Consider the following 14,394-nt stretch of genomic DNA (forward strand, 5'->3'; position numbering starts at 1 on the left):
GTAAATGTTGATCATTTTTAAATGTTTGACTGTTTATAACACTTTTTCCATTTGCTTCGTAGGGGTTGCCCAGCTAACTTTAGGTAGGATTGTGTGTGTATCTCTGGCTTGTCCAGTCTGGTGGTTCGTGAATTTGTGCCTTCATTGCAAATCTCATTTTCTCTGTGTGTCACTAAGTGTCTTTTTAATCAGTTCTTCTGACTCTCAACTCCAGCCCTGTGCTCAGAGATTTATTTCCAAAATGTGTCTGTTTTCTCATCAGCGTGTAGTCACGATATGTTTTCCTTTTACCAATACACATCTGTTGGCGGACTAATTATTGACTGAACTCCAGTATTTCTGTCTTTAGAAGACAAACAGCCGCCTTCCAATCGAGCCATTTTTTAAATGAGTGCTCCTGCCTTTTACAGACTAATTGATCAATGAGCTAAATTGCACACACGCTGCGTCCCAGCTGTGACACACAGTTGGCACTTATTCAATCGCTTTTTCTGCTTTTAATCAAATATTTGTTAGAATTAACATTAAAGCATTTTCACACACTCATTTCTAATCTATTTTGTTCTCGATGTTTAATGGTATTTCTTTTTCTTCTAACATTTTTTGAGTTTCCCTGTACAGCTTGTCCTATTCAATGTCTGTAAACAACTCTGTCTTGTGAATTGTTTATTGTTGTTATGATCATTATTTCAACACCATTCGTCCTTAATAACTGAGGTCTTTTCTCCTACACAGACACAACCATCACCACATGTGATTTCATCTTTAATAGGCATGCTCACAAAAAAACATGCTGTCACCAGGTGGCTTGCAGTGTGCCGTCCATGCAGTGTCCTAAACTGTGTTAATATTCAATGTCTTACCAAACCTATTCTTTCACTCCTTTGGTTTCCATCGGCTCTGGTTGTTGTTGGTTTAATCGGTTGAAATAAAACATCGCTTTGTGGCCATTTTTTTTCTGTGGTATTCATTAAGGTGAAGTGATGGGAAGGATGGTGGTGTAACAATGAACTTTCGCCTATTGGGAATTGAATCGAGTGGCATTATTTTGACCTAAGTGGAGAGGTCAACCAAAGTTCAAGATACTGTCACTCTTTAAAAAAAAAGTTTCAATTAGGGGAATAAGGTGAATTCCATATAGACAAAAAATAATTAGTAGAAGAAATGGAGAGTTGAGATCAGCATCATTTTGCCCTGTATTCCCGTGGTCTCGTCCTTTTTTCTCTTTAATTATTTATGTGAAACCTTTTCTTTGCCTATTTGTTCCCCTCTTTGCTCCTTTTCCTTTTTTCTTATCTCTTCATTTGGCCCACAGGAGACGAGTTGCTCGGGATGGATGGAGGACGCTATTTGAAGCTTGACGACTTCAAGGACCAGGATGACGACTTCCTCTCCCCGAAGAAAACCTTCAGAGACTTCGAGGGCGCCATGGGAACATCGTAAGTCATTGTGTGCTCATATGTCTGTATAGTAAACTGCAGTTGAAAGTTGAAACTGTTTTTATTTATTTTTTGACATAACAGCTGAAATATAATGGTGTTAAATAGGTCATTTAATGGCTGCCATTTAAAGTACATTATCTCTGTCCTAAATCATGAGAAGATTTGCTCTAATCATCTTTTATTGCCAAATAAAAGTCAGCTGTTTCTTGTCTTACATCATTTCCTCCCCGACAGGCCCTACTCTCCTGGTATTCCCAGAATCCCTTGTGTGTCCCCGGAGACTGTACTGCTGGATCAGGTAGGCTTAGCTTGTGATATTAAGCATTCGTAAGCATTTGCTTCATTTTCCAATTGAAAACAGTTATTCATTTGTGAAAGCCAAAAAAAAGTCTTCTTTTGTGGTTCAATTTTCTCTCTCTCTGATTCTGTTTATGCTTCTTTCTGTCCATTATTGTTCAGCTTGTCTCTGACTCAGTTGATTGTGCTTCTTTCTCTGCGCTTGCCTTTTGACTGATGGTCATTTAATTGCCTCTCAATTTTCCCATGCCTGTCTTTTTCTCCCGCTCTCCGCCCTCAGCACACCCCCATCCCCCTGCCAAAGGAGTACGATGACGACTCTCTCATCCCGAGCAGCCCGGCTACAGAGACTTCAGACAACGTCAGCCCCGTGGCCAGCCCCATTCACACCGGGTCAGATAATACAACGTGTTGCTGCCTGTTAATCCACATTTTTGGAATACTTAAATATGTCATTGATTGATGCTGCTAGTCAGGCTCAGCATGAAGCAGGGGTTTGGTCAGACTCAGTGAGATTACAAGTACTTCATAAAATGCATGCAAGGCAGAGAAGATGAAATAAAGGGGACAATTATCAGAATGTACAGTACATGTAAGTATGCTAAGGACCGGGGTCTCATTTTTAACTTACTTTGATTAGATAATAATTGATAGTTATACAAAGAAAAAACAGAGGAACATATTCACATTTTTAGCAATAATTCATCATTGCTAAAGTTGTGACATCCTTGACATCCAAACATCAATGATGCCGAGACTGAAGCACAGATAATCCGTTCTCCATAATTACAGATTCAGCATTTACACTGTTTATGACGATGACACAAAAAAGATAACTGTCACACTGTTTACACTTTGATTAGATTGTAAATCAGAATCAGAATCAGAAACAGGTTTATTGCCAGGTAGGTTCACACATACGAGGAATTTGACTTGATGCCATGGTGCATACATAAAATATATATAAGGACACCGTAATAAAATATAGGTAAATAGCAATAAAATAAAATAAAGCAGTCATTTACATTCAATACATGAAAGTAAGGCATTTTTTAAGAAATGCATAATGTTAAAGCAGCATCATGTTAATCTGACTTGTCTTAATTTATGCACGGCACAATGAGTCAGCATTTAAAATGCAGAATATAAAGTGAGGGTATTAGCAAAGATAAACCATGAGAGAAGAGTCACCCTGCCACACACACACACACACACACACACACACACACACACACACACACACACACACACACACACACACACACACACACACACACACACACACCCCTGTATGAGGCTGCCAGTCTAATGCAAGATCAAACGGCATGGGGCTCTTTTTTTAGGTCTTTGATGTCATCCTTGCTGCACTTCAGGGCCACTCCAGATGGCCGGCCCTCCTCTGTCACATTGAGAACAATGAAAGGAAAAGGGCACCCACATACCGAATGAGTGTCTCCTCTATTAATCATCCTGAAACAGAACAAGACCAGATCAATTCCGAACACTACTGAATGAAGTCTTCTCTCTCATTCAGGGGGAGAATTTCCCAGAGGAGAGCCCAGTATTGATCCTTAAATGTTATATAACTAACCGACATTATTGAACTCTAAATTCATCTTAATCACCGTTTCATATCATTTGAAGATGATTAAATGATCGTGCAATCCTTTTTTAAAGGTAATCATCGTGTCATTGTTTGTCTCTCAGCTTCCTGGTGAGTTTCATGGTGGACGCTCGAGGAGGCTCCATGCGCGGCAGCAGACACCATGGCCTGCGAGTCATCATCCCGCCGCGCACCTGCACCGCGCCGACACGCATCACCTGCCGGCTGGTCAAACCTCTGAAATTGACCACGCCCCCTCCGCTGGTGGAGGGGGAGGGGCTCGCTAGCCGTATCATCTCCTTAGGGCCGTCCAGTATGCAGTTCCTTGGGTGAGTCAACGTTTTTCCAGCTTTATGGCCTCCCTAGAAGTAATTTTATTTGTTCTGGGTCAGCCTGTACGTGCGTTTATGTTTAGCATGTGGCAGTACCTAGATAGGATATGGATGCTTTTTTTTATTTTTTTGTGTTCATAATAATATTAAAGGAATGTAATGTATAATATTATATGTTTTCTGTTTAATATTTACTTGTTTAGTTTCCTGCAATTTTTATAAAAAATGTTTTATTATAAGATATGCTGGAAATGCATCCCAAATTCCAAATGAGACTGACACTAGAGGTAACAATAACTTGAACTGGATTTTATTGTAAGATAATGACAAAAATGTGTAATATAAATGACAAGCTTATGGTTAGGATGCCATCTAGTGGACAATCATGGCTCTGTATATCTCATGCAACAGTAACACAATCCAATGTTTCGGTTTGAACTAGATTATATATAATAATACATGTTATTTATATAGCGCTTTCCCTGGTGATCAGAGTGCTTTTACATCCCAAATGAACAGAAAAAGCCTGAAACCTGATTCAAACCATGATTTTCATTCAGTTTTTGTTTTCTCTCACAGGCCAGTGATAGTAGAAATCCCTCACTTTGCCTCTCTGGGCCGAGGGGACCGGGAGCTCGTGGTCCTCCGCAGCGAAAACGGCTCGGTCTGGAAGGAGCATCGCAATCGCTATGGTGACGAAGTGCTGGAAACTATCCTGAATGGCATGGATGAAGGTCAGTACGATGTAACTAAAGACTGTTCCTGAGACCTTGCACGGCGACAGATAAGACAGTCCTAATCTTGATGTATGACCCTGGAGCTGCAGAGCAAAGGCACAGGAAGGAGAGGGGATACTTTTTTATGGGAATATTATCGAAGAACACAGAAGTGCACTTTTTCTCACATGGAAACCCATTATTACACAGAAATTAACTCTCGTCTTACCATGGATCCCTCTGTGTCTCCTTCCTCTTCCTGTGCGTAGACCTCGAGAATCACGATGAGCTGGACAAGAAGAGAATCCGTCGGATCATCTCCACTGACTTCCCCCTCTACTTCGCCGTGGTCTCCCGCATTCAGCAGGAGAGCGATCTGATTGGTCCAGAGGGCGCTCGGCTGACCAGTAAGCTAGTGCCACGAGTCGAGGCCATCTTTCCCGAGACGGCCGTCACCAAGAGAGTGAGACTGGGGCTGCAGGTAAGACGAGGAGATGGAAGGAATGAACAAGAGGAGAGTGGATTGCACATTTAAAAACATGACATTAAAGATCCTCTAGAGCTTTTTTGATTAGCTTAGGTGTTTGTTGCTTTGCTCGCAGAACTGAGACAATCGGCTGCTTTTGATCAATTACAGAGAACAGATGTTTGAAGTACAAAACAGCTGACTCTCAGTGTGTGACTTAATGGTCCGTGCCAACGAGTTTACATTCAGTCTGTGCTGCGCTGTGGAGAGTTGACAGGTTCCATATCCTGAAGTTGATGATCTGTCTGTTTGACAAACGACAGGCCTAAATATGTTTGAGCCGTGCTATCCGTCATTGAGACTGAGTGTGTGCTTCACTCTTGCTGTTTGAACAAAGTTCATGAATTATTCTATCAGTTGTTGCGAACGCGACAGGCAGCTAATCCATTTTAGACTCTGGCCGTTTTTCAATGTCGAGTAAAGCTGCTTCAGAGCCACTGTTTAAGTATACTACGTCATCGAGTGGCGCCGAAGGACTGTTTAAATGCATGTTAAATGCCCAGCATTCGGCGCCACTCGATGACGTAGGATACTTGAAATAGTGGCTCTGCAGCAGCTATACTCGACATTGACAAACGGCCCCTGTATTTGTGTATCCAGTATTTACTACAAATCTTTAGCTGAACCTGATCTGAATCCAACAACTCCAAAAAAAGGAAATTATGAAACATCTAAAGGATGTTGAAATGCCCTGGTCAGCAGAATGTCAAATATTTTGTATTTATTTGTACTAAATGTCTAAAATATTCAAAAACAGTGGTATGGTTATTTACTATTTTAAACATTAACCTCTTCCTCTTAGATTCGTGTTATGTCATAGGTTTGAAGCACCTTTTTTTTTATTTCTTCGTGACATTAAAAAGTCATGACTACATCAGCAAAAATCTAAGTTTACATGTTGGAAGAAAATCAGGGTAAACCAGAGTTTAACGCTGACAAACTCACTTTACTGACAGTGCTGACAACATTAACAAACGTCCACTCAACATGTTTCATTTCAAACGTCGCTAAACTCTGATTGCTGCCTTGAAGTAAGTGGCATCACCTTTTTGTTCCAACAATGCATCGTGTAAAATTAACAAAACTCTTTTCAATTACACTGACATATTAAGGGTCTTTTTAAAGACTATAAAAAGCATAAAGTTGCCAAAACTAGACCTGAGATATATCACATTGTGTCATGTCATACTGCACCATTTCTAAATTAGCATGCATACAGGGTGTCTGTCTGCAAATGTGTGTTTGACTGTCCACAGACACACATACAGGAACTTGGTTTAACTCATGCTGACTGCCTTTTTTGTTTTTGTGGAGATTATGACGGATTATGGGTTCTCCACATTTTTTTTTTTTGGTCACTTCACATTGTTTACATTTCACATTGTCCGTCAGAACACTGATTGGTCACAGCACTGATGTTATTTCAGGAACCTGCATGGGTCAGAGTCTTTGCTTTGCCTTATGCTGCTCTGTTTATGTTTTTCCTTTTTGATCCAGCCATTCATCACTCCTCAGTTGCCTGATTTAAGTTGTGAGCCACACTGACCGTGCTGATGCACTGATCTGAGCTGGGTCAGGTGTGAAATATGAGTTGGTTGCATGTGTGAGTATGGCTGTGGATTTCATGTTTCAGTCAATTGCACATTTTCTTTTTGTATCCTCCCCTTACTTCTATTCCCTGCCTTTGCACACTCCTTTAGAATCACCTACCTGTACTTCCTGCCGTTTTATATTGTGTTTGTGCTTCTCTTCCCCCCAGCCTTCTTGACCTCCATTTCCTTCAAACTACCTTTTTTGTGCATCTTTCTTTTTAACGAGCTTATCCTCCACCACTTACTTCTCAGGCGCAGCCAATCCCCGATGAACTGCTGACTCAGCAGCTTGGCAACCAGGCGACCTTCAGCCCAGTTGTCACCATCGAACCACGGCGACGCAAATTCCACCGTCCAATCGGGTTGCGCATCCCTCTGCCACCATCCTGGCGGGAGAGTCCTCGAGATGCTGGGGAGGGCGACACCACCAGCCTGCGCCTCCTCTGCAGTGTCATCGGTAGGAGCCACATGACCTTCCAACATTATTTTTATTTTGTATTTATTGTATTTATTGGATTGGTCTAATCTGCTGCAAAAGAGTGTATTTGTACATGTTTTATTTTTTGCTTTTTACACGGCTTAGTTGAATACTTAATTCTGATTGGTCAATTTGGATATTCAGCAGTCTGCTCTTTTTTGATAACAGACTGTTGCTATGGCTACTCTGATTGAGGGACTGTGTGCATTCATATCAATTCGCGGAAAAAAGTCCGGTCAATGTATGATCAGCTGTGGTAAAAAAAAAAACATTAGTTGTCCTTTACCATACTTTTTGAATATTCATTTTTAAATGTGTGTGCGGTTCAGCCATTGGTACTAGAATGGACCGTTTTTTCTTAGCAGAAGCAATACAATCATTATTATTCAATAAAATCAGGTTGTAATCAATATTTTATGTCGAAATTCAGGTTTTTTGTTTCTAAGTAGCCGTGTAATACGAAGGTTAATATGTCCTGCTCACCCTGTGGGGGGTGACCGTCTTGCTGTCTTTTGTCCTTACATGAATGACACAATGTAGCTATTATCTCTCAGGTGGCACAGCTCCAGCTCAGTGGGAAGACATCACTGGAACCACGAAGCTAATGTACGCACACAGCTGTGCCAACTTCACCACCAACGTTTCTGCAAGGTGAGCCCCTCAGCGGAACTCAAAACAAACGCATTACCAATCAGCTTTCCCTGCTCCCTTTGCACACTTCTTATTTATCTTCTCCTACCTTATCTAGATTCTGGCTGGCAGACTGTCCGCGCACGGCAGAGGCAGTGACCTTTGCCAATTTGCTGTACCGCGAGTTGATGGCTGTTCCATATATGGCCAAGTTTGTTGTTTTTGCTAAGATGAATGAAGCACGTGAGGGACGCTTGCGTTGTTACTGCATGACAGATGACAAGATGGACAAAACACTGGAGCTGCATGAAAACTTCACCGAAGTGGCCCGCAGTCGAGACATAGAGGTCAGCACAGTGGCAAAGCAAGATGTTGCCAAGGTCACAAAAAGGGAAAAGTGTTGAGGAAAGCAAGGAGGGCTTATTCAAATGTATTGCATTTTCATAACTCTTAACATGAGAAAAATATATATCGGCCCACTTTTGAGCAATTGATAGTTTCGAAAGAATGATATCCATAAATAAAGTTGAATTGTAGCTACTAAAAAGTCAATAGCATAAGATGATGCAAGAAGCATGCTAAAGAGAAAAGACACTAACACTACTGCTGGCATTGCTTCCAAAACGTCTCCATCTTTGAGACATGATCCTGGAATTAGAGAGTGTTCTTCAATGCAGAGGAGTAGGAGTTTGTGTCTTAAGATATTGATCCACACTGGCTGTTTAAAAGAACTATTAGACTCCATTGCTGATATGATATGATTTATCTTGTCTAGGGCTGCAACTACTGATTATGTTCTTTATCGATTGATCCGCCATTCATTATTTCAAGTAGTACACAATCAAAGTCTATGAAGTGGCCTTCTTGTTTGATCAAATACCCAACAAATATATTATATGACAAGGAAAAGAGGCTTGAATCCAAGTATTGTATCAATTTCTGCTTGAAAAATGACTGAAAGGATGAATCGATAAATCAAAATAGTATTGCCATTATGTCGACTGATCAACTTAACGGTTCAGCTTTAATCCTGTACCCGTTAACATCTACTAAAAACTTCCCCCAGCTTATGGAGGGCATGCCGCTGCACCTAGAATGTTCCGGAAACCTGGTGCCCATCAGGAAGGCCACGCAGCAGCCTCGCAGCTTCAGCTTCCAGGCCTTCAGAGACAACCGGCTGCCCGTCTCTGTCAAGGTCTGTCTCTATCCGACCAATTACACACCTGCTTTTCTCTCACTCGCTACGTATTCCTACAGTACTGTGGTTTTGTGTGACCAGTGTTTTCAAGAATCCTCTCGGCAGTTAGTCCTCTTGAGCACCCACACAACCTGTCCATACGGTGGTCTCTGTGTGCTTTTCCGCTGAGGCAGTCTCTCACCATTAGCATGTTAAGGTTGAAATAACAGTCGGCGCTTTCTACTCCAAATACAATCAGCTACACCACGCCAAGAAAGTGAAATACACCTGAAAATAGACTAGACGCATAATCATTCTACTTACACATTGAGTCTTATCTCACTATATATTCATACAGTTTGAAAGTATTTCAGTAAAGATGATTTCTATTAATGATATATAGATACATTACTTGTCTACCGGTCCATTCTTCTTCGTGTTTGTCAAATCATTCTTCCTCCACAAATGAAAAATCAAGCAAATGTGTCACTGGTTTGTGTGGTTCATTATATATTTGAACTGAATATGTAATAATCAGGGTTCGTACGGTCATTAAAAACCTGGAAAAGTCATGGAAATTCAAAATGCAAATTCAAGGCCCTGGAAAAGTTATGGAAAACAATATTTTCCCCAAAGTTTTGGAAAAGTCATGGAAATTTAACTAAAGTTGCATCAAATATAATTTATATTTTAGCTAATTGCCGAAATAGTAATACTATAATGATAATACATACTGTATCGTATAGTAATGAAATGTAAAATGGCATTTAACTCTCGAGGTATTTTGCTGGTGAGAGATTTTAGTTGCTTTAGCGTGTAGAAGCTATTAAGCCTATTTGATTTGTTTTAGATAGGCACAACATGTTTCATATGCAGACCTTATTTTCCTGTTCCATGTTAAAATAAACCATTTTCAGTGGTACTGCTGAGAAAGAGTAATTCTTTTGATCATGGAAAATTAGGTAAAGGTCATGGAGAAGTCATGGAAAAGTCATTGAAAATCATTGGTGAAAAAGTGTATGAACCCTGAATAATAAACCTTCTCCCTAATGTATAGGTTGCATTACTGTAAAATAAGTACATTTTCAGATCATAGTTGTCATTGCTTTGTACCTAATCTGTATTTCAGTGATGTTTTCAAACCCATTCTTAGAAATATATCCTAGTATATAATAATTGAGTCAGTCTGCTTTTTCCCGTCTCTTCATATCTGTTATCGTATTGATGTAAGTTTGTATTGTGTTGCTTTATTTGATTTGATTATCCATCTATATGTATATCAGTGTTTCTGTGTGTCTGTCAGTTTACCACACTGCTGTTCAGCCTCAGCTAAATGATAAAAACCCTTTCATTATGGCGTAGCCAAGGAACAAACAACTTACCTACTTACGTCCTGTCAGCTCTCTTTGGTAATCGTTTGCATGTCGTGTGACTCCCACTTTCTTTGCCTGCCTTCCTATCTTGCGGCCTTGCCTGTGTGTACGTGTCTGTCTCACTGTCTCTCTTTCTCCCTCTCACGGTCACTCTGTCACTGTCTGGTCTGACAGACGTCCAGGTAAACTGTGCAGGTAAATCTCTCCCTCTCGCCTGCCTGTGGACTGCTTCCATCCCTGTTTCCCCCTGCTTCTCGTCCCATGTTACTGCCCCACATGCTCCAGACATGGCGGACGACTCTAATACCCGTTTTCATCTGTTTTCTATTCCTCCTCCTCCTCTCTTGCTCTGTTTCACTCTATTCTTCTCTCGTCACCCTTTCATTGCTCCATCTCTTTTTAACTCTACTGTTCACCCTTCTCTCTTCCATTACTCCTCTTGGTATTTTTTTCTTCTCCATTTTTCTGTTCTTCTCTCTTCTCTCTGTTGGCCTTTTCTCTTTTTCTCTGTTAGGTCAGAGATAGTAACAAGGAAGCCAATGGGTTTCTCTCCTTTCTGCGGAAGTGCACCAAGTACGAGGACGCACAGCACGTTCTGTGTAACCTAAACATAACCATGCCACCCTGTGTCAAGGTAAGAACTCTTTTATGTCTTCAGTTTACCTAGTTTCTTCATCCAAATAAGTTCTCAGTTCATCTCAAAGGTTTAAGACAACACTTTGCTATTGTGCCAGTCTTACCAATTGTTTGTCTGAGGCAGGATTTCGTGAGCCATTATTTGCCAAACATGATTGGCCAGATGAAAGTTGGACTATACTGAATATTATATGTAATACTAGTGAAGAAATGTGTTTGAAACATTTCCAAAATTTGAAATGCTGAATGCTTTATTGCAAGATTAATGAACGCACTGCATATCTACAGTACATTTCAACTTTAACATAAGAGTAAAACTCATTTAGATAATTGTTGATTGCTGATCAATTTCAAACATTGTTGAATTGCTTTACCCATTTATCGCCTCCCCTTTAATGTGGCGGTTCCCCGAGATGAAAACAGATGGACCAATTTCGATTGTTAAAAATATACGATAGTTTTAAGGATTATTAATGTGTAGAATTGACGGACTGCTTTTAAGGTCTGGAGTTGCCTGTATCTTTAAGGTTTATTGGATACTCTGCTCTGCATTAAACCCAACATATTGTTAAGACAGGATAGTCCTTTAGAAATGACAAATACACGTGTACAAATAATTAATACATGCTCATATTTATGTATCTTTATTGTATCAGCAGTCCGCCGAATCTAACAGTTGGCAAAACAAGTTTAAGAAGTGATTCATTATTGACGCCTTAGACATTAAATATAATTGAATGTTGTTCTTGGTTTAATTATTAGGTTGTTGGAAGTGAGGAGCGCAGGCGGACCCTGACCCCCCTCGCCCTGAGGGAACGCTACAGCGCGCTGAACGAGCCCGGTGTGGGTGAGTCCTTCACTGCCCGACCTCCAGCCCTCTCCTGATTTACTCACGGTGGAGATGGGCACTGAATGTTGCACCGCCCCTTTTACCCACAACCCCTGTTCTTCCCACTCTGCCCTCATTATTCTCCCCCCTATCTGTCTCTCGCGTGCACGCATGGCACAAAGACCGAACCTTGGATGCAATGCACTGTTCCACAGTATGCCCCAGAGTCCTTTGCAGTGCAGTTAGAGGAAATAATATCAAAATGATGAGCCCGAACACGACCCATAATGGCACCATGACACGTTAGCCTTTCCTTGGAAACGAGTGTCCTGGTAGCAACAGATGAATGACTTATGTGAACAGTTTGCATGGCGCTAGTGTCTCCACTGCGATTTCCAACCGCATGGCAGCAGATACTGTAAGCATTAGCACCTTAGCTTAGCATCGGGAATGGGAAGGACCTCGCAGTGGAGCTAGACAGAGGAGCCCTCATGCTGATTGGCCAGTTGTAAATTAAACAGAGTCAAGATGGCCGCTCTGGTTGGTTAAAACGTTGCTGAAGGCTTAGTTAAGAAGAAAAGGCCTTTTCTGTCTATCACACAGCGCTGCTACATTGCACCTCAGTCCCTCTGTAATGTTTACTGAATGCTACTTTGACTGGTGGGACTAGCACCTGAATGACCCCCCCTTCCCCTCCCAAATTATAACCTCCCCCTGCCCATATGGTGTTTTAATCCTGAAAATGATTTGGACAAAAAAACAAATGTTGTGGCTATTGCTGATTTCCTTCAACAGAACAATGCTTTTCCCAAGGTAAGTACTGCTGTTGACAGTTTTAATATAAACTTAAGTCATTGAGGACACAGAAAACGTATTCAAAATCTGCCGTCTGCCGTCAATAACACACATTTGGATGGTCCAAAGTTTATATTATCTGACCACTAATTGTAGTCACTTGAGTATCAGCTGGTCTGTCCAAATACTGGAATTAAGACTTCTTATGTATTTATTTTATTTTAGTTCAGGATATAATCTCCTCAGTTAAGTGTTCACATATTTAACACCGGCACGGCAGCGAGTTTCTAATTGGGATGCTGTTTTTCCCCCTTATTTTTCATTTAAGCCACAGTGAATGCCATGGAGAGGACTGAGCTCAAGATCAACCTCATATCTGAACAGCTGGGTCTGAGCTGGGCAGGTTAGTTCTTTAATATCAAAGAGGCTTTGTATCTCTCTGTCTTTGCAGCTCTCTTTTATTGAACTACCTGTCCTTTTGTCAGAGTTGGCACGTGAGCTTCAGTTTGGTGTGGACGACATTAACAGGATCCGTGTGGAGAATCCCAACTCGCTGCTGGACCAAAGCTCCGCCCTGCTTAACCTGTGGGCCGGCAGGGAAGGCAAAAGAGCCAAGAGTAAGTCCCATACTACTGTTTATCTCTTAGAAATGATCTGTACAAAGGAACTGCTGTAAGGCACAGATGTTGATTGCTACTGGTTTGTTATCCCCGTTAGGCGTAAGCTGGTGGGGAGACCGTTTGTTTCTGTGTATGGCTATCTGTCAACAGCTAACCTTGCTTATTACTGGACCCATCAGCCTAATAATTGTTGTGCTCATTTATAACTTTACAATCAAGGGCCTCTATGGGTGGCAGTGATTCACACTTTTAAAAAAAACTATTTTAATGCCTGTTTTATTGAGTGAACGTTTACTTTTTTGGCTTTTGTTACGGCTCAAAAACTGCCACCCATAGAACAGATTTAAGCTGGAGCAGCTAAGGATTCATTCTCTATTCTGTATCAGGGGTGTCAAACTCAAGGCCCGGGGGCCAAATCCGGCCCGTGATTTCATTTGATGCGGCCCCACAAGAGCTTGCAAAGAATATAACATGTTTATTATAAGGTTACATGCCGATCTACAGAAGCACGTTGCCCATAAACTGCATGTAGCACAATGCATCTCAAATTTGATCAAATCACTTTCTTTATTCAAAATATTCCTTTTTTCTCAGAATCTGACTTTTTTTTCAAAATGTGGCTTTTCTTTTTAATCATTTTGTGACATTCTCACTGAAGAGACTTATGAAGTTATTACCCTATCCGATAATAATCCAATGCAAAGGCAATAATGTAATATAATACATTATTTTATATATATTAAATATTTATATATGTATTTTTTGTATGTGTATAAAACTGGCCCTTTGAGTGCAACCATGCTAATGTGGCCCGAGATGAAATTGAGTTTGACATCCCTGTTCTATATGATGTGATCCACTACGGTTAGACATGTTACAAATGAGTAAATCCCCATTCTGTGAGTCTGTTTTTGTCTATTCAATTGTCGAATGTCTTTTTGATGAAACATAATGCTCTCTAAAATATTTGTTTGACTTCCCTGTCCACGTCCCATACCTCCCTGTTTGTCTCCCTGTCTCTGTTACCTGTCTCCCTCCCCACTCCCTGTGTTTCCCTCTCAGTGGAGAGCCTCTACACGGCTCTGAAGTACATCGATCGTGCCGACATCATTACCTCTCTGGAGGGTCAGCCTCAACAGCTGGTGCCCGGGTCTTTAGAGGTGGGGGCCTGCCGACTCAGCGACCGCGACTCCACCCTGCTGTCCCCCAGCGTCCTCAATGGTGAGACACACAAACCCGTCAAACATCACAGAAGACGTCAACTATTTATATCCTTATCAATGAACAGTGAATTAGCCCGCTACATTCAAACAGCAACTTTGAAATAATTTCATCTTTTATTTACGAC

At 41.1% G+C, this 14,394-nt stretch overlaps 1 protein-coding gene across 9 annotated transcripts in view; it reads left to right on the forward strand.

Moving 5' to 3' along the window:
• Positions 1–14,394, forward strand: part of ank1b (ankyrin 1, erythrocytic b) — an 80,412-nt gene that overhangs the window by 52,057 nt on the left and 13,961 nt on the right. For 6 of the 9 annotated variants that reach the window (XM_079656975.1, XM_079656979.1, XM_079656977.1 and 3 more), the window contains exons 23-38: positions 63–83; positions 1,316–1,439; positions 1,677–1,740; positions 2,020–2,132; positions 3,447–3,671; positions 4,254–4,408; positions 4,660–4,871; positions 6,761–6,965; positions 7,541–7,637; positions 7,735–7,963; positions 8,683–8,811; positions 10,681–10,800; positions 11,565–11,649; positions 12,755–12,829; positions 12,912–13,043; positions 14,109–14,267. In XM_079656975.1, coding sequence (XP_079513101.1) covers positions 63–83; positions 1,316–1,439; positions 1,677–1,740; positions 2,020–2,132; positions 3,447–3,671; positions 4,254–4,408; positions 4,660–4,871; positions 6,761–6,965; positions 7,541–7,637; positions 7,735–7,963; positions 8,683–8,811; positions 10,681–10,800; positions 11,565–11,649; positions 12,755–12,829; positions 12,912–13,043; positions 14,109–14,267 — 2,145 coding nt within the window. The remainder of the gene's footprint in view (positions 1–62; positions 84–1,315; positions 1,440–1,676; positions 1,741–2,019; positions 2,133–3,446; positions 3,672–4,253; positions 4,409–4,659; positions 4,872–6,760; positions 6,966–7,540; positions 7,638–7,734; positions 7,964–8,682; positions 8,812–10,680; positions 10,801–11,564; positions 11,650–12,754; positions 12,830–12,911; positions 13,044–14,108; positions 14,268–14,394) is intronic. The other 3 variants (XM_079656978.1, XM_079656981.1, XM_079656976.1) reach the window with 2 other exon arrangements.

Source organism: Notothenia rossii, assembly GCF_949606895.1.
Source record: "Notothenia rossii genome assembly, chromosome: 11".
Lineage (NCBI taxonomy): Eukaryota > Metazoa > Chordata > Actinopteri > Perciformes > Nototheniidae > Notothenia > Notothenia rossii.